Source organism: Cucurbita moschata, unplaced genomic scaffold (assembly GCF_002738365.1).
Source record: "Cucurbita moschata cultivar Rifu unplaced genomic scaffold, Cmos_1.0 Cmo_Scf00003, whole genome shotgun sequence".
Classification (NCBI taxonomy): domain Eukaryota; kingdom Viridiplantae; phylum Streptophyta; class Magnoliopsida; order Cucurbitales; family Cucurbitaceae; genus Cucurbita; species Cucurbita moschata.
The window spans coordinates 1665230-1688101 of NW_019268519.1; the positions used below are offsets into that span (position 1 = coordinate 1665230).

The following is a 22872-nucleotide window of genomic DNA, read 5'->3' on the forward strand; positions in this document are numbered from 1 at the left end:
ATTAAATTACAAATTTAGTCATTTAAATTTAATTTTTTTTGTTTTAAAATTAAAATTTTATCTAAAATCTTATTAATAATTTCTATAGTTTCATAAAATTCGTATGTCACATTAATCATTGCTGCAAAGATTTAGTATGAGAAAAATAATTTAAATATTCCTTCAAACTTTTTATCTAATATTTTAATAGTTTTTCTACTTTAATAGCACAAGAATATTTTATTTCTAATTTAAGAATAATTTGCCTGTATCACCAATACGTTTTAATAATATAAATTCGTTCAAGACTCTAGCCTTAATTTATATATTTATATGATTCTTTGATAAAAATAAATCAGAAAAAATGGTATGTTGCTGCCATTTTGAAACGATTAAAGATCACCGAAGTAATGTCTAAACCCAATGATTAAAGGCAAGGATAAAGGATCTCCTCAACAAGTAAAAATCTTTTTCAATTGTCTCAATAACTAAACTAGATCAGAATGAAGAATTGAAATAGATTCTAAAGGAGACAGACAAAATTTAAGGGGTTAGAGACCGCTCAATAAATGAAATGCTTAAGCTTAAGGGTTGTTTTCCTTTGAGTGAGAGTTATACAACTTGAGTTATGAGGATAAGAATGAGTTTTTTTTTTTCAAAAAAGAATAAAAAATAAACAAAAGAATCAGAAACAAAGTATTTAAATCATAGTCTAATTGATTTCATAATCTATGAATCCATTTGACATTAATTAGAATTCTATACATGACTTTGAATTTCCTCGAGCCGTACAAGGGCGGAAGTATTATAAAACAAGGGCGGGCAGAGAGAGATTTTTGAAAGAGAAATTTTGAAAGTGTTATATATGCAAGCAAGAGAGTAACGCGGCTCATAGTATATAACTAGTATATAACTAGTAGCTGGTTGTCTATATATATATATTTAGTACTACTTTTTAAAATATACAACTAAATTAAAAGGGTAAGCCAATCGCCTTAAATTAAGAATTCTTTTCTAGAGAACTTTTTCCCCTTCCAATAAATGTGCAGAAAAAAAAAAGAAAAAAAAGAAGAAAAAAAAAGCCCTGTGTAGCCGACAACAGCCCTGACTGAAGTCTGAACCTACAAACGATAATAATAATGATTTGTCCAAAATTACTCAAATTTATGATCATTGGTAGCTTTGTAAGTTTTTACTGAGTTCCAAGTTCCAACCATGTTTTTATTCAAAGATGAAGGTCATGTGAGGAAATGAATATCACAGGCATCCATCTATCCTGCTGTGTATGTATATGTAAAATATTCACATGCACATATATCAGAGGAAGAATTATTGAAGGGACATGTGATTTGAAGATTATCAGGTTGATGCATGTTTTTCTGGAGAGAGGAGAAGAATGATGGAAGAATAACTAAGCATGGGGTAAAGATTTGCGTCGAGGAAGTGAGCGTACTGTTGAATTGCCACATCTCTTTCTTCAAGGTCGCTTGTGAGGAAGTCAAATGGCGAAATCTTACCTGTGTCCACCAATGGTTCCCATTGATATCCGGGTCTCTCGGGCAATGTCACGGTGACAGGTAAATGACTAGCATTGAAGGCGATGTAAATTTCTCGTTTCACTGAATCGACCTGGGAACAAATTATCTCAATATCAGAATCTACTTGAGTGTATGACTGATATGATCCCAACAAGTTGAAAAGCAATAAGTTATATGTTAAGGCATCAAGAGTGGATACAAAAGACCTAGATTGGATGAAACAAATTTAAGATTAAGAAGTATCTAATAGATTCTTGAACTATCAATTTTGAGTCTAATAAGTGTTTGACATATTCAACATTTTTTAAAACTAACAGGTCTACTGAACATAAATTGAATCATGCGTTTAGTAGGGACCAACTTTTTATTTGTGTTCAATAGATTTATCAATTTTAAGAAAATATTGAGTAACTAAATAATTATTAGACTCAAACTTGAAAGCTTAAGAACTTATTAGACATCCTCTAAAGTTTATAAACCTATCCAACACAAAATTGAAAGTTTAGGGTAATAAGAACTTATTAGACATCCTCGTTTAGAAACCTATCAAACACAAAATTAAAAGTTTAGTGATCTATTACCCTGTATAAAGTTAAGGGACCTATTTAATACAAATTTGAAATTTCAAACCTATTAGACACAACTTTAAATTTAGAGTTTAATCGTCTAATTTGGATATAAATAACCTTGCAACATGCCAGATTGGAAAAGAGAAGAATGGATGGTTTGCATGAGCAAGTACTATTTGGAAAAGGAAACATACCAGAGTGAAGGCGACAAAACGGCTTGCTTCAGACCAGTCAGGGTTTCCAGGAGAATGGCCATGCCATTGTAGTCTCTGAGCTGTGGGGAAATCATTTAAGCCCAGTGACTCGCATTCGCTGCAAGGTCATACAGAAAAAGTAATTCACAACACCGTACTACACGAAAGAAATCAATTCAGAAAAGGAAGCACATACTAGCGGAATGTGGTCATAAGTCTGCAAAACCTATGGAAGTCAGAGGATGACTCTTCCATCTTATCCCAGCGGAAATAATTGATCTGCAGCAAAGTTAGCAGCTCTGATCAACATAATTGAATTTCAGCTCAACAATAAAGGTCAGAAAATAGCGAGCAAGGACCTACATAGTTATCATGGCAATACGTGTTGTTGTTCCCCCCCTTTGTGTGGCCATATTCATCCCCCATATATATCATTGGGACGCCCTGGTCAGATAAAAACAGTTGGAACAAAGCTTAAACACTAATTTTGCAAGAATTAAATCGACAAATTGGAGAGGGATGTTCTATTACTCATGTTTTTAGACTTCTTATTATAGTGGAGAGAAACTATGATCAAATAAATGTTGCAACTGGAGAAATATACTATAATGAGGTCTGTGTATACATGCTATGTATATGTAATCATACCGTATTATAAGAATGTGCTCTCAGAGATGTTTGCAGTCACCCACACAAGTAAACCAGGATTTAGAGTTAAAATACATCGAGGGAGAATAATCTTGTTCAGAATTGAATTACTATTTTTTATTATTGGAGCACACACAACCAACATTTTTATTTCGGTCGCAAATTAAAATGCATGGTAGTGATGTCAATTTATCAAATCGTATTAGGTGCTGTTCATTTTGTGGGAATCTTTGGATACCCACCTTCAGATATCCAAATTCTCATGTTCTTTCTGTCAATGGTTCTGAATGTGAATGCTGGTGAGAATTGTCTTTCCCTGCAAGTTAGGTATATGCTTATTGTGTATGTTTTACATTTAGTACTATGTTGGGATGGGGCTTGGTTGTGCTACAGGATAGCCAACTAACCTCTAGTGACACTCCACCTTACAGAATTGACCCATATAGGCACCCGTGTTGGTTCAACTTTGGGGTCACGCCCCTTCATGTTCAGCCATAACGTTTTTCATGCGATACTGTGTTCAGATAGACCTAGTACCACTAAGGAGTTACTAGCTAACTCTAGTGACGCAAGACAGGCCATCATAGACATAGTTGGTTCAACTTTGGGGTGACTCCTCTTCATGTTCAGTCAGAATGTTTCTCTTGAGATACTGTGTGGAGATAGACCAAAATATGTTATTGCTATGGGAGCATGTACAACTACAGGAAGGATGTTTAGTACCAATTCTTATAGTACTGTTCGGGGAGTCGATAAGTTAATCCCTGTCGATGTGTACTTGCCAGGTTGTCCACCTAAACTCGAGGCTGTTATAGATGCAATAACAAAACTTCGTAAAAAAATATCTCGAGAAATCTATGAAGATCGAATTAAGTCTCAAGCACTAGGGGTCGCCAACTAATCTCTCTCACCCACATAGGCACCCTAGTTGATTCAGTTTAGGGATTGGTTAATTGCTCACCTAGACAGACTCTTTCCATATTTTCAGTTAAGACCCTTGTGCATCAAAACATGTTAGTGCAAACCAGTTAGACATGATGATTCCATGATTTCAGTTAATGTCTCATTGGTATCAAGATACATTCATGTATAACTAGTCAAGATCCTGCATGTTCTCAATATCGTGAGTTTTAAGTACGAACATAGCTTGAAACCCTCAAAGTGGGGCTATTTACTAGTATTTTTATACTTACCCATGCTACCTTTATTTTCATTCCAGATGGTACATGACTTACGAGGCGTATGGTAAGGGCATTCAATTTGACAAGGCTGTGGAGACATTGTCGAACTAAAGGTCCTGGGATTTTAGAATTACCCCTACATGTTTTGTGCTCTACTATTTTATTCCTTGATTTTTAGTTATTTAAAAGTTCTTTATTCATTGAGTTATTAAAATAAATGTTCTGACGAGATCTGGAACTCAAGGTTTCTATGAAATCTTTTAATTTGGCTTGCCTAAACTTCCGCTTTACCTTTCAAAAGTTCATATTTTACATGCATGTAGTAGCAACCCTCAAAAATCAAGTTTAAGAAGTTGGGTCGTTATAGTTTAATCAACCTAAAGAATTAACATATTATATATTATATCAGTGAATCTTACTTGGGAAACCATGAGGCAGACAAAGAAGTTTCGCATCTGTCTTTTCCTCAATTTCTTTACAGAGATGCTAACAAACTCTCCCTCCTGTATAGTATGAGAAACAAGCACATTAAAAAGGGAGGGGGAAAATCACATTAAAAAAAAAGTGATACTAATAATAAACAAAACAAAAAATCGAGTATCAATATGAATGTCTCCAAAATGGTACAAAAAGCTCTCTGGAGAAACCCGTATAGAAAGACTAATACTCATTCTATTAAATAAAGCTTAGCAGCCTCTAATACTTAAATATAGACTTTCAGGCAACTAATACCCCTACTGTCTCGTGAAAATTTGATGCAAATATCTTTTCAGGGAAAACATACTTCGATTGTTCTTATTCTCTAGATGACACCCTTGGAGAACCACAGTAAGATTCAGTAAATTTAGAAGTATTCACGGCGAACTCTAATCATCACCCCCACATTTCTCCTGTCCTTCCCTCTGGCTCTTCTTTTTTTTTTTGGATAAAAGAAAATCAAACATTTCAATGAAAACAAAGCATATACAAGATAGGGTCTGCGGTTAGGATACCCTCCACAGAGAGGGTGGTTCTATCTTTCCTCCTCCCTAAAAGAAATAAAAGATAATTGTTTAGATTGATAAAGTTACAGCAAAACAGGTTTTAGCTTTTCATGGATCCACGGATGTCATCCATTTTGTTTCTTTTCGAGTATGCCTAATTTTGTTGTTGTAGGTCTCGAAGGTGACATCATTCACAAACTTGATGTGTACTGAAAAAACATTCAGAAGGGTAGCAAGGCATGGCTGGAAGGTAGGGATAGTAGCTGACGAGAGGTGAAGAGTGAGAAGGGGAAGAGAGGCACGATATGATGGTGGTAACTTCTCATAAATTCAATGAAAAAGTTGGTTTTCTTTCTAAGATCACAGAAAGATACTTCATATCTCTTGGAGAGAAATCCAACAAGATTTTGAAGCCATTGGTGGAATTGAGCTTTCACCATTGAACCAAACTCTTGTGTAGCATCGGGGAAAAGAAAAAAAGACATTAATGAGGTTTTCGGTCTTTTGGATGCACAAATAGCAATGTATGCCTAGTTTCAAAACTGAAGAACAAACATGGTGATTAATCCTAGATTCTTTTCTTTCGTTTATTTCAAAGGACTTGCAAAATTTCTTTGATCCTCTGTTAAAATCATAATGCTCCCCATCTACTTTATATTTGTCTTTCAAGCGCTGGAAAATGCTTGAAATGAAAAAGAAGTACCGCATAATGTTCGTTGTTAAAGGTCCAATTATCTTATCTTACATACCAAATCAATGACGATTTTACAAGATGCCTACAACCGATTGCATACCTGTCCACAGTTCCAGCTATTATTATGGTTTTCACCGTCATTGTTGTCTTCACCATTTGCTAAGTTATGTTTACTATTGTACGTCACTAAATCAGCCAAAGTGAAACCGTCGTGTGCACAAATAAAGTTGATACTATTCCACGGTTTCCTTCCTCCTCCCTGTAAAAGAATTGTTAGATACTTGACTCAATATGCAAAAAGAAGTCATTGTTCGATATTCTATTCAACATGCAAATACCCTATACAAAAACATAGTACGTAATAATTCATGCAATTAAACCAGGCAGTATGCCACATCATTGCAATGCACAGCTCACAAAGCTTTTACTCGTTCAAAGCCCTGCTCCCTAGCAATGTACTCATCATGCTGGTTTCTAATATTCATGCCCCACAGGAAGCCTTGCACCAAAGCAATTCTCTGTTATGATGGCGCTATGAATGTGCGCAGTGCTTCTTTGCTTGATACTTCAAAACATTGACTCTCTTCTATCATTCTAGAAAATACATCCAAAGCTATTATACATTTCTGTTATCCTTTCCACAAAAAGTTGACAGGCCGGACTACACTATCAGTATAAAAGTAACATTATATGACAAAAGAGAAGGAAGAGAAACTCTACACAACCTGGTAAAGATTAGGACTCCCGCAAAGGCATTCAGCAAAAGCTCCTGAAAAGCCATCTGTGCCTTTGATGAACTGCCGTACAATGTCTCGGTACTGAAATTGACAAAAAAAAAAAAAAAGGAAAGAAAAGAAAGTTATGATCAAATATCATAAACAGTATGAAATTATGCAAGTACATATAGCACATTAGAATCCTTAAGACCTTTTGAGAAATCCTAAGTTGGATAATTGAAGATCCACCAAATTCCAGTCATTCTTATTTTTATATTTAAGTCAGGTGGCACTCTTTTACTTTTAACTTTCAATTTAATGGTTGCTTACTTGGTAGATTAGATCTCTAATCCTTCCACACATGTCCTTAACAACAGTCTCTCCAATTTCACAGCTCCGATGGTTTAAGATTCTGACCATCCAGAAATTAGACAAGTCCCTCACTCGTCTTAATTAGTCTTCCATCTGCCGTTGGTTCAAGACACATATTTCGTGGTAACCATTTCCCAACAATCCTGAAGAATAAGTGAACTCCAATCAATGAATAGGGAAACAGTATCTATTTGCAATCTTGTTCATTGCATGACCATTCACACATCCTTCATGAGTTCATCCTTCTTAGGCATGTAATTTAGGCATGAGGGCTTGTTTTATTCAAATTAACCCTTTAATGAGTGCGTCTTGAACTTGATCCTGGGCTACTTTATATTTTGTTGGGCTCAATACTCCATATGGTGGGTTAGAGAAACCAATGTGGTCGTAGTTGACTAGGTAATCTGCAGGATAGGTCTCAAATTCCCAAGAAAGGTTTGTACCTCCTCATCATGTACAAGGTTCAGATCTCCATCCACAAAGCCTTTAACCACTGGAGCTATGATCCTGAGTATAAATACACCTTTCACACAAATTCTTTAGTGGAGTTAACGATTAATTGTGGAGAGGTTTTGCCTCCAATTGAAAGCTTGTTTTACTTCAAGTGAAAAGGGTTGTAACATGATATGGTACTTTAGCCAACTGAACCTAAGAACCCTCCTAAATTCTCATGGATATGCAAATACCTGCGTTAAAACTCCCGAATCAAATTGATTTCATCCAAATGACGTAACCCTTGGGAATTTGATCTAACAATCTTGTTGAAGTATGAATCTTTAAATCTAAAATATCTAAGAACCCCAAAACAATATGAATCACTCTAAAGAAAGTAAGATTCGGATTATTTTATTAATCGAAATCTTGCTGAAGAACAAGACCTTTAAATCTAAAATATCTAAGAACTCCAAAACGATAAGAATCACTCTAAGGGAAAGTAAGATTCAGATTATCTTATTAATCGAACATCTCGAGGCAAAAATACTTATTTGAGATTCAATCACTCTACAAGTAAGATTGATCAAGTCAAGCTTGAATGATTCTAAGCATGCAACCACGACATAGAATTACAAAAAAAATATTAGTAAAATTAGTCCTTGCTAAAATAAAGCACAAATGCTCTTTCTACTCCATTTTCCAAGTCTATTTTACAAAGATAAGACACATGACTTTATATAGCCTCAAAATGAAACCCTTGACTTCCATGAGATATTTCAAGAGCTGTAACTTTCATTTTTTATGACCATAATTAGCCACTATGTAAATGAAAACTTAAAGTACATAAAAAGTCTTATCGTACATTAATGAAACACCATAACTTTAAATTATGGTCCATTCCAAAATTTGTAACCATCTAAGAATAAATGAAACTTGATTCTTATTTAGTGTGGCATGAATTACAACTTGAGTTTATCTTGTGGTAATTTGAACAACATTTTTTCAGCATTTTCTTGAAGTTCATATTGCATGATTGAGATGTTTTGGTTCTTATCACAACATCTCATGATCCAATGTACAAAGAATATAAACAAGTATTTTTAAATTGCATCACTATCATTAGTTATAGTTTTTTTTTTTTTTTCTCATTTTCCCAAATATTATTATGGAATAACGAACAAAAAGGAAAATAACTAAGCTGACCTTCCCATTCCATTCAGACCAAACACACCAATGAGGAAATGTACCAACTTGGTAGAGGCCCCCAGCATCCCATGCTTCTGCAATGAGCTATTTCCAAGATGAAAAGGAATAAGATTAAGTCATAATGATAGCAACAAAAGGAAGAAAGGAATTAATCCGTGAGATGGTGACATCAAATTCAATCGATATAAAATTCCTTCCATGAGATCAGAAAGAAGACTAAATACTAAGAACAATGTCTTAAAAGGAGTGTGTATTTTATTTACTTGACGTGCACTTCAAACTCAACCCTAATTATTAAGATCGATGTACAACCATAATAATAATTAGGAAATCCAAAATGATGAGATTTTAGGTTTGTAGAAATGATAGCTAAGCAGATCAATTAAGATTGTGAGATTAACTCCATGTTATAGTAAATTCTGATGAGACTTAGAAAATAGTCGGTGGAAGCTAGATCAGTTCTAAGAAAAAATTTGGAGACAAGGCTAAAGGACACATTATCTTTCTGATAGCTAAGCAGATCAATTAAGATTGTGAGATTAACTCCATGTTATAGTAAATTCTGATGAGACTTAGAAAATAATCGGTGGAAGCTAGATCAGTTCTAAGAAGAAATTTGGAGACAAGGCTAAAGGACACATTATCTTTCCCAATAAAATCATAATTATTTATCCGTAATTAAGATAAAAGATCTAATGAAGCTCCATTTTGAAAATGTTTCGCTTAAAAACCACACTCCAATTTAACTTATATGAAACATTTAAGTTGAAGATTGACATTTCATGAAGAGAAACTGGATAAGAAATCAAACATTGCCGAATAAATCCTCAAAGAGGAAATTATCCAAATAATGATCAAAACCCTTGACGCCTGTCGATTTCTGAAAATGAAAATGTTTACAGATAAAAAAAAAAGGTTTAGTTGCCTACTCCAAACGCCTGTTTTGCAGTTATTTTGATTTTGAGAAATGGGAAAGAGTTTAGGTGCGAACTGGATCATGTAATATTTCCATTACTTTTCTTACAATTTCCTTACATAAGAAATGTATCATCTCCTTTTTTCTAATTTTATCTTTATCTACTGCAACCACAACCTCCAAAAATTGGGTAGGATATGGTACTTATGTCTCCACTGACCACTCGGTCACGTATGGGGCACGCCCCTGATCACTTGATGAGATCAAATTCTAGAAAAACAACCATATCTCTTATTTCAAGAGATGATTGATGAGATGATAATGGGATAATATTGTTCCAAACAAAATATCACCGATAGAATATTATTAACTCATGGATTATTATTAACTCATGGCACATTGTAATAGGCGACGGTTTTTTGTTGAACCATATTCTTACGCCTATTACAATGTACCACATAAGGATGATATATATTCACTTCTAAAAGGATCTATACTGAAAAAAGACAACGATCTCACTGCATTTGAAGTTTTCTACACATTGAAAAAGGAGAAAATTATGAAGTTAAATCAAATTGAAGATGCAGCAACCTGCCCATATATTAACTTCTGATGAGCAAGAGCTAGTAGAGTTAATTCAAAAGTAGAGTTCAAATAGATAGTTTGTAGCAGATTAGATAAACCGTATGCTTATAATTGTCCTTGAAGCACACAATCCAGTAGAAGAGAGGAGTTTAGAGTAAATACCTTCACTCCTTGAAGTATTGGGTCATTACTTATCATGTCAATTAATGGAGGATTGCCAAGAGGAGAACCAGTTGTGAGTGTGTCACCTTCTATTGGATTTCCGTACACGTTTACTGCATCCCAGAGACTGTCCACAAAAGAGGAAAATGATGAATAATGAGAAAAATATCCATCCATACAGATATTAAGTAACAGATAGAAAGTTCAGCCAATAACCTGCTACCTCTGGTCATTATAGAAGCAAGATCAAAGCGAAACCCATCCACGTGCATTTCTATCACCCAATATCTGCGGCCAAAGGTTTTCTTCTCAAAAAAAGCAAAAAAATTATTCTGAAAATGCAAGATAGGCAGGCAATCACAGCAAAATCAAGTCCAGGTATAACACGTGCAGGCAGGCAATCACAGCAAAATCAAGTCCAGGTATAACACGTGTAGGCAGGCAATCACAGCAAAATCAAGTCCAGGTATAACACGTGCACTTGTTCAGAAGTCGGTAGATATATTTCTTGAGTAACAAAAATACTTATAAGAAGAAAAACCTTATGAAGATGTGAACGATTAAATTCATTAGATTGACATTTCAAGACTCCTTGCATGAGGGAGGAACAGAGGAGATTACCACAAAGGTAAAGCCAAAAGATTTGATAGACTAAAGTAAAACTAACGGTAAGATGCAATAATCTGATAGATAGCAGAATATTTAAAATATAGAAAGCAGGACATGCATAACATCCTACTGATGATATTCGAAGGCTTTCTTCTATGTTATTAGGGCTGGTGTCTACTCTGAGAATATTTTTAGGAGTTTAGTTTTGGTTCTGTGCGGCTGTCAATTTGTATACTCAATTTGGGATAGTTCTTTTTACACTTCTAATGTGTTTTGGCTTGTAATAGGTTATTTCTGTCTGTTTCAAGACGAGGGAGAGGCTCTTTGGTTTGTAGCCTTTTTTTTCCTAATTTGAGGAATATGTGGCTTGAGTTTTAGAAAAAAAATTTCAGGCGGGTTAGAGAGTCCTTGAAAGTAGGAGTGGACTATGACTAGGTTTGACACTTACCTCTATATATCGACTAGGAGTTTATTATTTCCCGCATCCTCTCAATAATTGAAGCTCTTTTTGTGATCTTCAATTTGGTTCCTCGTACACCCCTTTTACAGTGGGGCTTCTCTCTCTTTTTCCAGTTTCTTTTTTTACTTCTTTTTTGTTTTGCCAATTTTTGTTCTTGTCTAGATTTGATATATTGTGGAGCAACTTTCCTCAGTTCCCTATAATTCTTTCTACAAGCAGACAGCGCATCTTTCTTTCTCCTATACCTCTTTTCATGTGTTTCTATAAACCGAAATTAACATATGCCAAAAATATGGTATCTACAACTATGATATATCTACCTCAAGCAGTCCACAATAAATCTACGTACAGCTGGATGATTGCAGTTAAATGTGTTTCCACATCCTGAATAATTATAAAACTCTCCCTGAAAAACAATGGTAAGACTATAAAATAAATAAATAAAAAGGATGAAGTTAGATTTTTCAATCTGAAAGCATTAAATAAAAGAAAGCAAAAAAAAAAAAAAAAAAAAAAAAAAAAAAAAAAAGAAGGAAATAAGAAGACTAAACTAAACCATACCCATTGCTTTATCTTCCACTTAAATTTTAGCACATAGGTAATATTGCCCTACCAGTTTAAATTTAAAGCAACCATCCAGTGTAAGTAAGAGAAATACTGTATGCTCAGGCTCCATAAATTGAATGCACATATCACAGGCTTAAACATATATAAAGAATTAGAACCAGCCGTTAGTTCCTAATATTTCTCCATTCACCATTTTATATCAGCAATTATCAACTCTAAAGAGAGAATTGGTCTTTTCTTTTCTTTTCTTTGCAACAAGCAGTGGCATGCTTAGGTTTTCCATCCTCTAGGATATCTTAAACATAAGATGGGAGGAGATTTTCATTCCACGATTAACCACAGTATAAAAGGAATGTACGTGTTTCAAGCAGTTGAAGCACTATCAAAATATCATATAGATAAAATAACATAAACTTTGAAGAAAGCTGAATTCAGAAAATTGAAATACCATTCTTCCATCTTTTGTTAATGCTTTTTTTAGTAAGAAACTGAGAAATCATACTGATGCCATGTTATTCTCCTCTTAATAAAAAGCAAGGACGGCTAATTATAATCTCACAGATACGTACCATTGGAGCAAGCATGTAATACACATTATTATCAACACCTCTGAAAGAAAAAATCGGGCCATTTTCATTCCCTTCAGCCGTGTGATTAAAAACTACATCCATGATCACCTGATCAAAAAAAGAAATGCTAAATAAAAAGGTGAAAATAAGAAAACTTTCAAAAGTAACCACGGAAGTATTTCAGTCTTCCACCTCAATTCCACGTTTATGAGCTTCTTTAATGAGAAGCTTGAATTCATTTATAGCATCCTGGCCACAATTTCGAATGCCGGCAGAAGAATATCTTATCATTGGTGACAGGAAACCGACTGTTGAATATCCCCAAAAATTCACCCTGGACAAAGATTTGGACTTGATATGATTTAATGACAAAAAAGAAAAAGACAAAAATCAAGAAAGATGGTATATGGACTCATTTATTATTATTATTTTAAGGATCCAGAATCCAACATAACTAATTTTTCAAGCCATTGGAATACAAAAACAGTCAAGGACATCAGCCCTTTTTCAGAGGAAAATTTGAAGCCAGCGTTAAACTTAGCAAAAATAAAAAATAAAAGAAAAGAAAGAAAGAAAGAAAGAAAAGAAAAGAAAAGAAAAATAAAAGTTCTCCAAATGAAGGAATCAGATAAATACTTATAGTCACCCAAGACAGAGTTGTAGCTATAGTATTCCAACTCGTTGAATTCATGGCATGGCATTAACTCTATACAGTTGACCCCAAGTTCCTGAAAGGAAAAATAATTAAAAAGAGTTGAGACATTAGTAAGAGGACGTAAGAATAGGATATGCATTACTTGTTATAGATATCAACATTTGTGGTAATGTAAGGACAGAACCATAGCAAGGATTCTAAATTGCATTTACAAACAAAAAAAGAAAAATTAAACGAAGAAATTATTAGGTTCAAAGTCCATAAAGTTGAGTGGAGTGATGGGCAGAAAGCCTCGTCAGATACAAAATGCAATACTTCACTAGGTCACGTATAATTTTTTAACTCAAGGAAATGCTAGCCTTGATGCAAACACCGAAAAAAAAAAAGACCAATCCCAACTAAAGAAAGGGACTCCAATCAGGCCCCCCATAACCAAGCCAAAAACAAAGAGGTTCAAGAACTATTTGATCAAATAATGAAAATGTTTCATTACCACTAGCAAGTAATTCTTCCATACCATACCCTATTTTATCTTTCACTGAAACATGTTTTATAAGTCAGTGACATGTAGTAGTTTTAATTCATGGGTCAGCGAGAAAAAAATTCATAGGTTTGGGAATTTGATAGTTGATAATTATATTTGACTTTCTTTTATTAGTTTACTAGTTTGCTAAACATAGAAGTCAAAAAGTAATTGAATTGTTTGTAGACAACATTAGTTATACAAACTTTTATAGTGCATAACCAAGAGCTTTTGATACATATACAACCAAGAGTTCTTGATGATGCCAATCCCCTATATAAGATAAAATTCCTTTTATTTTTAATTAATTAATTCTAAATTTGCTCAAAAAAATTGAAATCTTCTTCTTAACATTATATTTAAGTTGGGAACATGAAAAGCAAAATCAAGAATGGATAAAAAATGTTGGACTTCGCTGACAATAGCATTTGCAGAGTTTTTTAGATAAAAGATATATTAATTGATTTTAAGTAAAAGGCACGCAGAAAGGGGTATAGAAGATTGACTTGTAATAGAAGCACTCTGTAATGTACCTTCAAGTAATCTAACTTGTCCACTAGACCAAGATAGGTGCCAGGAAATCCTGATTGACTTGATTCATGCCTGGTGAACCCCCGTACATGCATTTCATATATTATAAGATCCTTTTGTGGGTGTTGCAGAGGTAAATCCCCTTCCCAATCAAACTGAAAACATCACATCAAATACATATTGATATATCAGCATGTTAGATGCCTTCAACATAGAAAGTAAACTAAGTTTACAACGAGATAGAACTGTATTGTCTTTCAAAAGCATTTATAGAAGGAGACTACTTAACTTCCTGTGGCTTGAGGAAGAATCATTTTCTCTTCTTTTTTTTTTTTTTTAAAAAAAAAAAAAAAAAAAAAAAGCATATAGTGTCCAGAAAAGGTTTTCTTCTTGAAGAAAAGCATTTTTCTCTAAACTAATAACAACAAAAGATTTATAAATGCCATCTTTTAAAAGAATATAATGCAATACATTCAAAATAAAGATCAAGTAGCACTGTACCACAGTAATCTTTCCCTTCGTGCTTCAACTTCAATTAATATAAGCTTACTAGACGAACTAAAGAAATCTGAAAGCAAAAGAAGCGTAGAATGGTAAAGCTAGCCAAATGGGAAATGCATTTTCTACCTCATCATCAACGGTGGGTACCATGCCAGCCATTTGGGGCCAGCAGTTGTCATCGGGTCCCAAGGCACCAAACTCCTCTCTGCTAATAACGGCCTGAGGAAAGAAATAGGAAGTCAGCAACCCTCTATACACCCTCTCGAACAAATTTCAATTTATTCACATCACAGTAGGGAAATAATACAAATGATAAATATGGGATAAAACTAATCATCATAAATGAATACAAAAAGAAAATGTTGAAAACACGAACTTTAGCATATGGATCCAACAAAATCCGAGAAGGGTCAAAGTAGCATCCTTCCTGAGGTGAAAATTTCCCACCAAATTTGTAGCCATATAGCATATCGGTAAAATCTCCCTTCAAAAATACATGCCAGACATCCCCAGTTCTATTAATTAAGGGATCAAGTGTGATCTCCTGGGCCACTCTCTTCTGTAAAAAGTAAATGGTAACCGTTAGCTACAGTGAACCTACGTTTGAAAGCAAACTAATTCAACGATCACGTTTACAGAGAAACTTCTTGAGCCATGATTACCTCAGGAAATATAAGTTTTGCAATATGAATTCGTGTGAAGGGAAATGAAACATTAAAAAGAAAACAGAAAAAGAACTATTAAAGGTGCTAGTCCTTTAGTTCGCCACAGATGTACTTATTAATTGTGTATAGAGTTCCATCCAGAGAAACGCTGCTCGAAGTTTTTATGCATATCACCATAAATTGAATATAATAACTATAGCTACCGGTCGAATGAGATGCTTGCTCTTGAGAGAGAGACGGAGAAGAAAAAAAAGTGGATAATGTATAAGCAATAATCCGAGACGATTTCGATTTAACCTTCTGCAGATCAAAAAGATTTATCAAACACAGAGTAGCTGAAACCGCATTGCCAGAATAGATAGCGAAATTGATCCCGCCGTCCCTAGCTGTGGCACCGAAAGGCGTCGGAGTGCCCTCAAAAACTTCAAAACGATTCGAATTGGAAATCTCCACCTCTTCCGCCACGGTGACCGAAGTTCTCACCTCTGCTCCACGACTACTCGCTCTAGTCTCCGATACATTGATCCTAGAATGAATCCAATCAACATGCAAATCCAAATGGATATCACTTCTCCTCCGAATTGGAATTACATTGTGCTTCGAACTACGGCGTCGAAATTCGGGAAAACTCGAATTCGAAGTACGCAGAAAGGAAACAGATGAAGACAACGATGCACTCCGAGTAACCAGCTCCATTGCTCATAGAAGTAACCTCATCACATGTTCATGGAGAGCTAATGAGAAATCAAAACTTAGCAAGGTGAAAAGTGAAAAGTGAAAAGGAATGAGCTCTTATTCAAGGCATTGCTGTAGTTAACAATGGAAGTGAACAAACAGGGAACTCGTTGCTTCTGCCATTGCCGTTCTTTTCAGAGAAGTTGGGTCCACAGCCATCGTTTTCGTCCATGGACGCATGTGGTCAGAGATGGGACGGATTGTAAAGGCTCCGATGTTACGCGCCACCGTTGATTTGGCGTATTGACATTTTCTTGGGGGAAAACTATTCCGACTCCTCGCTCTCCTCTCGCAAAATATTTCTGAACCTCAAAATATCTCCGTTTTTCTTTCGCCTTTTTTGGGCTTCTATGCATATATATATATACACACGTGGAAACTTCTCTAAATTATAAAAATAAAATATCTTTATTCTTTAATTGCAATATTATCTTTAAAGAAAAATACCGTTAGAATATGGACCGAAAAGTGTGTAATTTAATAAAAACAACCATTTTAATCATAACTGAATTTTTTTTACTTGATAGTTATAAAAGGTAAAAAAATAATATTGCAAATTTTAAAAATTTATTAATACTATTTAAGTGGTAATTTTTTTAATTTAGCTTAATTACAAAGAACATCCTAATTAACACCATTTTTTTAAAGAACTTTCGTGATTTTCCATTTAATTATGTTGGATGAAGAAAATCTTCGGGTTTATAAACAAATAATATTCTCTCCATTGGTGAGAGTCCTTTTAGGAAGCCAAAAGCAAAGCCATGAGAGCTCATGCTCAAAGGTGGACAATATTATACTATTGTGGAGATCAGTTATTTCTAACATGGTATCAGAGTCGTACTCTAAATTTAGTCATGACAATAGAATCCTCAAATATCAAACAAATAACTGCGAGTCTCGAAGGTATAGTCAAAAGTGACTAAAGTGTCGAACAAAGGGTGTACTTTGTTCGAGGGCTCCAGAGAAAGGAGTTAGGCCTCGATTAAGGGGGAGGTTGTTCGAGAGCTCCATAAGCCTCAGGGAGGCTTATAGTGTACTTTGTTCGAGGAGAGGATTTCTATTGGTATGAGGCCTTTTGTGGCAGCCATGAGAGCTTATGCTCAAAATGGACAATATCATACTATTGTGAAAAGTTGTGTTCATCTAACAAATTAGTCAATATAAAACTCCAACAATTTGTAACAGTGGGTACTAATTGGAATAACTTTCAGGCATAGATAAAGACATTATCGTGACATAAATGATCTAATACTACGAGTCTCGTACACGTTCATTAGGGAACTGAAAGTGGTAGAAAAATGTTGGATTTGTGACATAAAAGATTATTCTTCTCATAATTGACAAGATAGAGACATCGGTTTAAACAAATTTATGTTAAAATTCATCCCAATCTTTGACAAAAGGAATCTAAAAGTTACAATTCTCCTCAAGCACGAGTCTTAGTTGTTGCACATCGGTTTGTTTTTCGACTTCAATTTCTGATACCCCACACTATTGTGGAATTTCAGTGACCGAGAATTGGTAATTAATGCAATAAGAAACCATGGAATACCATGAATCTAGTAGAAACACAAATTTGGATGAACAATAAATCAAATTGATTCCGACCCTACCCAATTTTCAAGTGAGATAGAAAAAGATATGTAAGTCAAGTCAACTGACCGGTTTGTTCTAAAAAAAATAATTCTCTCAAAAAGCTAAATATATATTTTAAACTAATTAATATAAAATTTAAAGGATTTAATTAGAGGAAAAAATTAAAGATATAAAATACATAAAATAAAACCGGAACCAAATAAAATCATGAGCAAGTTGCATAAATAAACAAATATTTTTGTTTTACATTTTAGCCTAATTTTCTTCGTAAAGATTCTTTTAGATCTTTATTGTCGGTAAAAGGGAAAGAGATTTGTGTAATAAGTTAAAAAATTAAATCAAATGATATTCACATTTCTATGCAATTTTTTAAAATTTTATTATCCTAACTTAAATATGCTTTTAATTCAATTATTATAAGTTAAGATTTTCATTTAATTATCTTCATGCTCTACTATTATTACAAATTATTATCATATTAATTAATATACGACAATATTTTTTAAAATTTTCTTCACAAAATTTAAAAATAGGTTCAAATGTTGTGTTTTTTTAGCATTAAAATAATAATAATTTAACAAATCTTAATAAATAAATAATTATTTTTACATTATTTTTACATTTGAAATTTATTTTAATAAAAACTATAAAAAAAAAAGGTTATTATGATTATTATTATTATTATTATTATTATTTTTGGGTTCACGAGGGGAGAGGGAGAGCCACCAACGCCAGATAACCCACACCACCATTTCTGGTTCAATCAAATTGGCAAACGTTTCCAAAACACCATGTCACGAGGCACTACAAGACAACCCATTTTCCTCTCTCACTTATAAATCCCACCTTTTTCTTTTCAACTTTTAACCAAAATTCAAAGCTTTTCTGAGAAAATCGAGACCCACCCACCCAAGAGAAATGGCTCGATTTCACCCCTTCAACTCCTTTCTTCTTCTTTGTCTCGCCATTGTTTCTGCGCCCACTCACGCCCTCAACGTCGGCGTCCAGGCCCTCGATGCCTCAATCACTCTGGTTCGTCTCCTTCTTCTTCTTCTTCTTTAGCTTCTTCTTTGGCTTGATTTGATCTGTTTGGTCTGGTTTGTAGAGCAAAGATTGCAGCAGAAAATGCGAGTCGGAGTTCTGTTCAGGTTCTTCTAATTAACCTCTGGCTCTCTTTATGGGTTTGTGTTTGTTTATGGGTCTTGTCTTTGAGCGTTGTCTAAAAGTTTGGAATTTGCAGTGCCTCCACTTTTGAGATATGGCAAATATTGTGGGCTGTTGTATAGCGGCTGCCCCGGCGAACGCCCCTGCGATGGCCTGGATGCTTGTTGCATGAATCATGATGCCTGTGTTGCTGCCAAGAACAGTGAGTGTCCCTTCCTTTTTCCATGTTTATAAATAAGAAATATATTATTTCCAGTTTTTGAGTTTATAAATAAGAAATATATTATTTCCAGCCGCACAAATCAAAATCATAATAGCTTAGGTTCAAAGTGGACAATATCTTACGATAAAAAGATTCGTGGTTTCTAACATTTACAAGCGGAAATATATAGTCAAAAAATTTAGACGGTTCGATCTATGAGAACCCTTAATTGCTTGACCAACCTGGTTCGAGTTGTAAGGAGTCTTGGTGAATTGAACTGGGATGTTATTTTATTCTCGTAACGGGAGTGAGAAGAAAGAGGACTCGGGTGGGCGTTAAATTATGTAATTATTAGGAATGGATTTGTTTTTAAGGATATGATGATTGAAGGGTAAGAAATTGATTTATAAATTATTAATAATGTTTGTTAATTTGTGGAATCAATAATTTAAAAGTTAGGTGGTTTGATGGGAAGGCTAAAATTGTCTATTTATTTGAGTGAACCAATGAACCTCACATGTAAGGTGGCTGTGACGGTCCATAGATAGCTTACTTTATAATTAAATAAATGAAATTTTATTTATTAAAAGAAAACAGGTAATTTCCAGGCTGTAATTTTCATATTAAATTGTTTATATATATATGTGTGTGTGAAAATAAATAATTATTTGGATTATTTGGCAGATGACTATTTAAGCGAAGAGTGCAGCAAGAGCTTCTTGAACTGCATGGAGAAGTTCAAGAGATCAAAATCGGCTCCTTTCAAAGGGAACAAATGCGAAATTAGTGAAGTGGTGGAGGTCATCTCCTTTGTCATGGAAGCTGCCCTTCTTGCAGGCAGAGTTCTTCACAAGCCCTAGCATTTTTAATTCTTCGCCCAACAATGTTTGATTTTAGTTAACATTTGAATTCTTATGGTTGCTTGTTTTGTGTATTGAAAATTAATCCCGTATTGATTTTGTTATGTCCTAATAAAATTTAGTATTTATGATTATAACTCGTTACGAATTGCCGTCAGCCTCACATTTTTAAAACTCGACCCTTGTAAAAATGTTTTGTTTCCTTCTCCAACTGACTGTGTGGGATCTCACAATCCACCTTCTCGGGGCTATTATCTTCGCTCTTATAAAAAATGTTTTGTTCCCCTCTTCAACTAACTGTGAGATCTCACCATCCACCTCCTCAGGGCCCAACATCCTGACTTTATAAAAAAATGTTTTGTTCCCATCTCTAACTGACTCTGAGATCTCACAATCCACCTCCTCGGGGCCAACATCTTGGCTCTTGTAAAAAATGTTTTTGTCCCTTCTCTAACTGACGGTGAGATCTCACAATCCACCTCCTGAGGCCCAACATCTTGGCTCTTATAAAAAATGTTTTGTTTCTCTCTCTCACTGACTGTGATATCTCACAATCCACCTCTTCGGGGCCCAACATCCTGACTCTGATACCATTTGTAACCGTTCAAGTCCATCGCTAGCAGATATTGTTTGTTTTGACCCATTACATATCAGCCTCACAATTTTAAAACGCGAGAGTTCCTACCCCTTTACAAGTAATGCTTCGTTTTCCTCTCTATTAGAATAATATCGAATTTAATAATTTAATAAAAATAATTGAGAATAAAAAACAACATTTTTAGAAGGGACAAAATAAATGGACTACAATAATATTTAACCAATTAAAGGGAATTAAAATCCATAGTGACCATCATTATCAAAATATGCTTATTTGTCTATAAAAGAATGACATTATTCCATCGGACAATTTCAAAACAAAACACACGTCCTTGTTCTAAGCCACTCTCAATTCATTTCAATTTTCAACTGGGATCGGCTTTATTCAGTTCCATCTTCTTCTGATTCCACGCCATTATTGACCGACACCAAGCTTTCCCAATTTTCAACCCACCCTTCCTCCTTTTCGCCTCAAATCCTTCATTTGATTCGAGCAGAATGATTCCAGATACTCTTAACCCGGCCGACGACTCTGACGGTATCCGTAAGTTCTTCAACTTTTGATTCACTTCGTCTAGTAATTTTGTTTTTTTTGAATCTTGCCGGTGATGGGGAATTTGGTGTGGATTTGTAGGCGATCGGCTTCGAGAACACCTACTAGTGGTGAACGAGGAAACCGATAACGGAGGAGTGGATGATCATGTGAAGATTCGGATACGTAATTTGACGAAGTTTTCGGACGGAAAGGAGAATCCGATTCTGAGAGGTATCAGTGTGGATATACTTAGGGGGAAGATCGTCGGAATTATTGGCCCGAGCGGCAGCGGCAAATCCACAATGCTTAGGGCTCTCAATCGGCTGTGGGAGCCGCCAGCGGAGACGGTGTTTCTGGATGGCCACGATATCGTCGATCTCGACGTTCTCGGCCTTCGCCGGAAAGTCGGGATGCTCTTCCAAATTCCTGCTCTATTTGAAGGTGCGCCGATTTCTCGATTTCTCTTGTTTCTTCACATCTAGGGTTTCCTTTGTGCCATTGGAAATTTTGGGAAATTCCTAGAAAATTGCAGGCGAAAGTAAACTAGTTTGAAATTAGTTGTGAGAAGTTGACTTTGAAGAAGTCTAAATCATGAAGAACAATGATGCATTACTTTTTAAATTCTTCAAACATATGTCGGGTCATATGAGAAAGAATTCAAAGTGGTTTTACTTTTCTGAGAAGCCTATGCAAGACTATTACCGTCAAAAACTTGGCTGCTGCAAATATGCTTTGTTAATCCATTTTATATACCGTCCTTCAGGCACTGTTGCTGATAATATCAGATATGGTCCACAGTTGAGGGGAAAAAAGCTTAGTGATGATGAAGTTCTTAAGTTACTCAATCTAGCGGACCTCGACTCCTCGTTCTTTAGCCAGATTGGTTCTGAACTATCCGTTGGGCAGGCTCAACGAGTCGCGCTCGCTCGGACCTTAGCGAATGCACCTGAGGTATATATACTTACTTGCATTCACTGAATCACATAACAGCATGTCTTCTCTTAGATTTTGCTAGTGATATTGAGAAAACATGGACGAATTATAGGTAATTCGATACGAAATTTAGATAGTTGAGCGGTAGATTATGTGGTCAGGATCGAGATGGTATGGAGATGAATTCTCTCCTTCCCCCATCAAGGAATTTGAATGGCATTTGTGTTTGGTTGTTTATGGCTGTGTAGTTTAGCAATGAATCCAACTTCTGCGTTATGTTAGTATTGTTGATCATGTGCATGTCTACTCTGCTGAAGGTATTGCTGCTAGACGAGCCAACGAGTGCATTGGATCCGATCTCGACTGAGAACATCGAGGACGTGTTGATGAAGCTGAAGACGAAATGGGGATTAACAATCATAATGGTTTCCCATAGCATCAAACAAATCCAGCGAATTGCAGACGTAGTCTGCCTGCTAGTAGATGGCGACATCGTCGAAATCCTCCCACCCGACAAGCTCTCGGAAGCCAAGCACCCAATGGCCCTCAAGTTTCTCGAACTCAGCTCTTGAAACAGCCCTTCATATTGTGTCCTACGTTTGCAAACTCTCCTAGAAGTCGAATAATATAATGAACATGGAACTTCTCTGGTAAACTATTAGATGCATGAAGTTTGAGAGTGTGAAAATTGTAGGAAGAAAAAGACAGAGTGAGAGGCTAAGTTTGTGGGCTTGAGAGTGGGGCGTAGGCAAACTGAACCAACAGGGGCGCAGGCCACGGGGGACCGATCCAATGGTCTGCTCTGTTGCACGCAGACCCCCAACATCAGTCACGTGCTCAGTTACCCACCGGACCCACATTTACTTCTGCCACGTCACCATCCCTGCTCTGTCTACAGTGTTTGTTCGATCTTCACTTTTTATTATTATTATTATTATTATTAATAATTATAAATATTTGAGAAATAGTTAATATTAATTAATTAATTAGAA

General features: G+C 35.1%; 3 protein-coding genes across 3 annotated transcripts; 2 read left to right on the top strand and 1 right to left on the bottom strand.

The window, feature by feature from the left end:
- Positions 1–1133: 1133 nt before the first annotated feature.
- Positions 1134–16312, bottom strand: LOC111438446 (isoamylase 1, chloroplastic). The gene is made up of 18 exons (XM_023076356.1): positions 15556–16312; positions 14970–15152; positions 14720–14812; positions 14095–14247; positions 13020–13111; positions 12576–12717; positions 12384–12491; positions 11568–11653; positions 10395–10466; positions 10179–10305; positions 8513–8599; positions 6512–6604; positions 5887–6045; positions 4529–4612; positions 2644–2724; positions 2477–2559; positions 2281–2398; positions 1134–1608 (listed from the first exon to the last, which is right to left on the bottom strand). The coding sequence occupies exons 1-18, from the start codon at positions 15952–15954 to the stop codon at positions 1339–1341; spliced, it is 2430 nt and encodes an 809-aa protein (XP_022932124.1). The 5' UTR covers positions 15955–16312; the 3' UTR covers positions 1134–1338.
- Positions 16313–18363: 2051 nt separating this feature from the next.
- Positions 18364–19963, top strand: LOC111438456 (phospholipase A2-alpha). Its single transcript, XM_023076367.1, has 4 exons — positions 18364–18621; positions 18695–18737; positions 18830–18955; positions 19640–19963. Exons 1-4 carry the CDS (start codon positions 18508–18510, stop codon positions 19813–19815), a joined length of 459 nt encoding a protein of 152 aa, XP_022932135.1. The 5' UTR covers positions 18364–18507; the 3' UTR covers positions 19816–19963.
- Positions 19964–20712: 749 nt separating this feature from the next.
- LOC111437628 (ABC transporter I family member 17) lies at positions 20713–22825 on the top strand. The gene is made up of 4 exons (XM_023075687.1): positions 20713–20956; positions 21047–21388; positions 21711–21898; positions 22198–22825. The coding sequence occupies exons 1-4, from the start codon at positions 20911–20913 to the stop codon at positions 22450–22452; spliced, it is 831 nt and encodes a 276-aa protein (XP_022931455.1). The 5' UTR covers positions 20713–20910; the 3' UTR covers positions 22453–22825.
- The last annotated feature ends 47 nt before the right edge of the window (positions 22826–22872 follow it).

Bases quoted from the DNA above. Each gene is read 5' to 3' on its own strand.
- LOC111438446 (XM_023076356.1), bottom strand. From the start codon at position 15,954: ATGGAGCTGGTTACTCGGAGTGCATCGTTGTCTTCATCTGTTTCCTTT. The intron at 13,112-14,094 runs GTACATTACAGA...TTTTCCTTTCAG, and splicing joins ACAAGTTAGATTACTTGAAG to GAACTTGGGGTCAACTGTAT. The intron at 8,600-10,178 runs GTATTTACTCTA...TCTTGGAAATAG, and splicing joins CAATACTTCAAGGAGTGAAG to CTCATTGCAGAAGCATGGGA.
- LOC111437628 (XM_023075687.1), top strand. From the start codon at position 20,911: ATGATTCCAGATACTCTTAACCCGGCCGACGACTCTGACGGTATCC. The intron at 21,389-21,710 runs GTGCGCCGATTT...ACCGTCCTTCAG, and splicing joins AATTCCTGCTCTATTTGAAG to GCACTGTTGCTGATAATATC. The intron at 21,899-22,197 runs GTATATATACTT...ACTCTGCTGAAG, and splicing joins CCTTAGCGAATGCACCTGAG to GTATTGCTGCTAGACGAGCC.
- LOC111438456 (XM_023076367.1), top strand. From the start codon at position 18,508: ATGGCTCGATTTCACCCCTTCAACTCCTTTCTTCTTCTTTGTCTCGCC. The intron at 18,738-18,829 runs GTTCTTCTAATT...TGGAATTTGCAG, and splicing joins CGAGTCGGAGTTCTGTTCAG to TGCCTCCACTTTTGAGATAT. The intron at 18,956-19,639 runs GTGAGTGTCCCT...ATTATTTGGCAG, and splicing joins CTGTGTTGCTGCCAAGAACA to ATGACTATTTAAGCGAAGAG.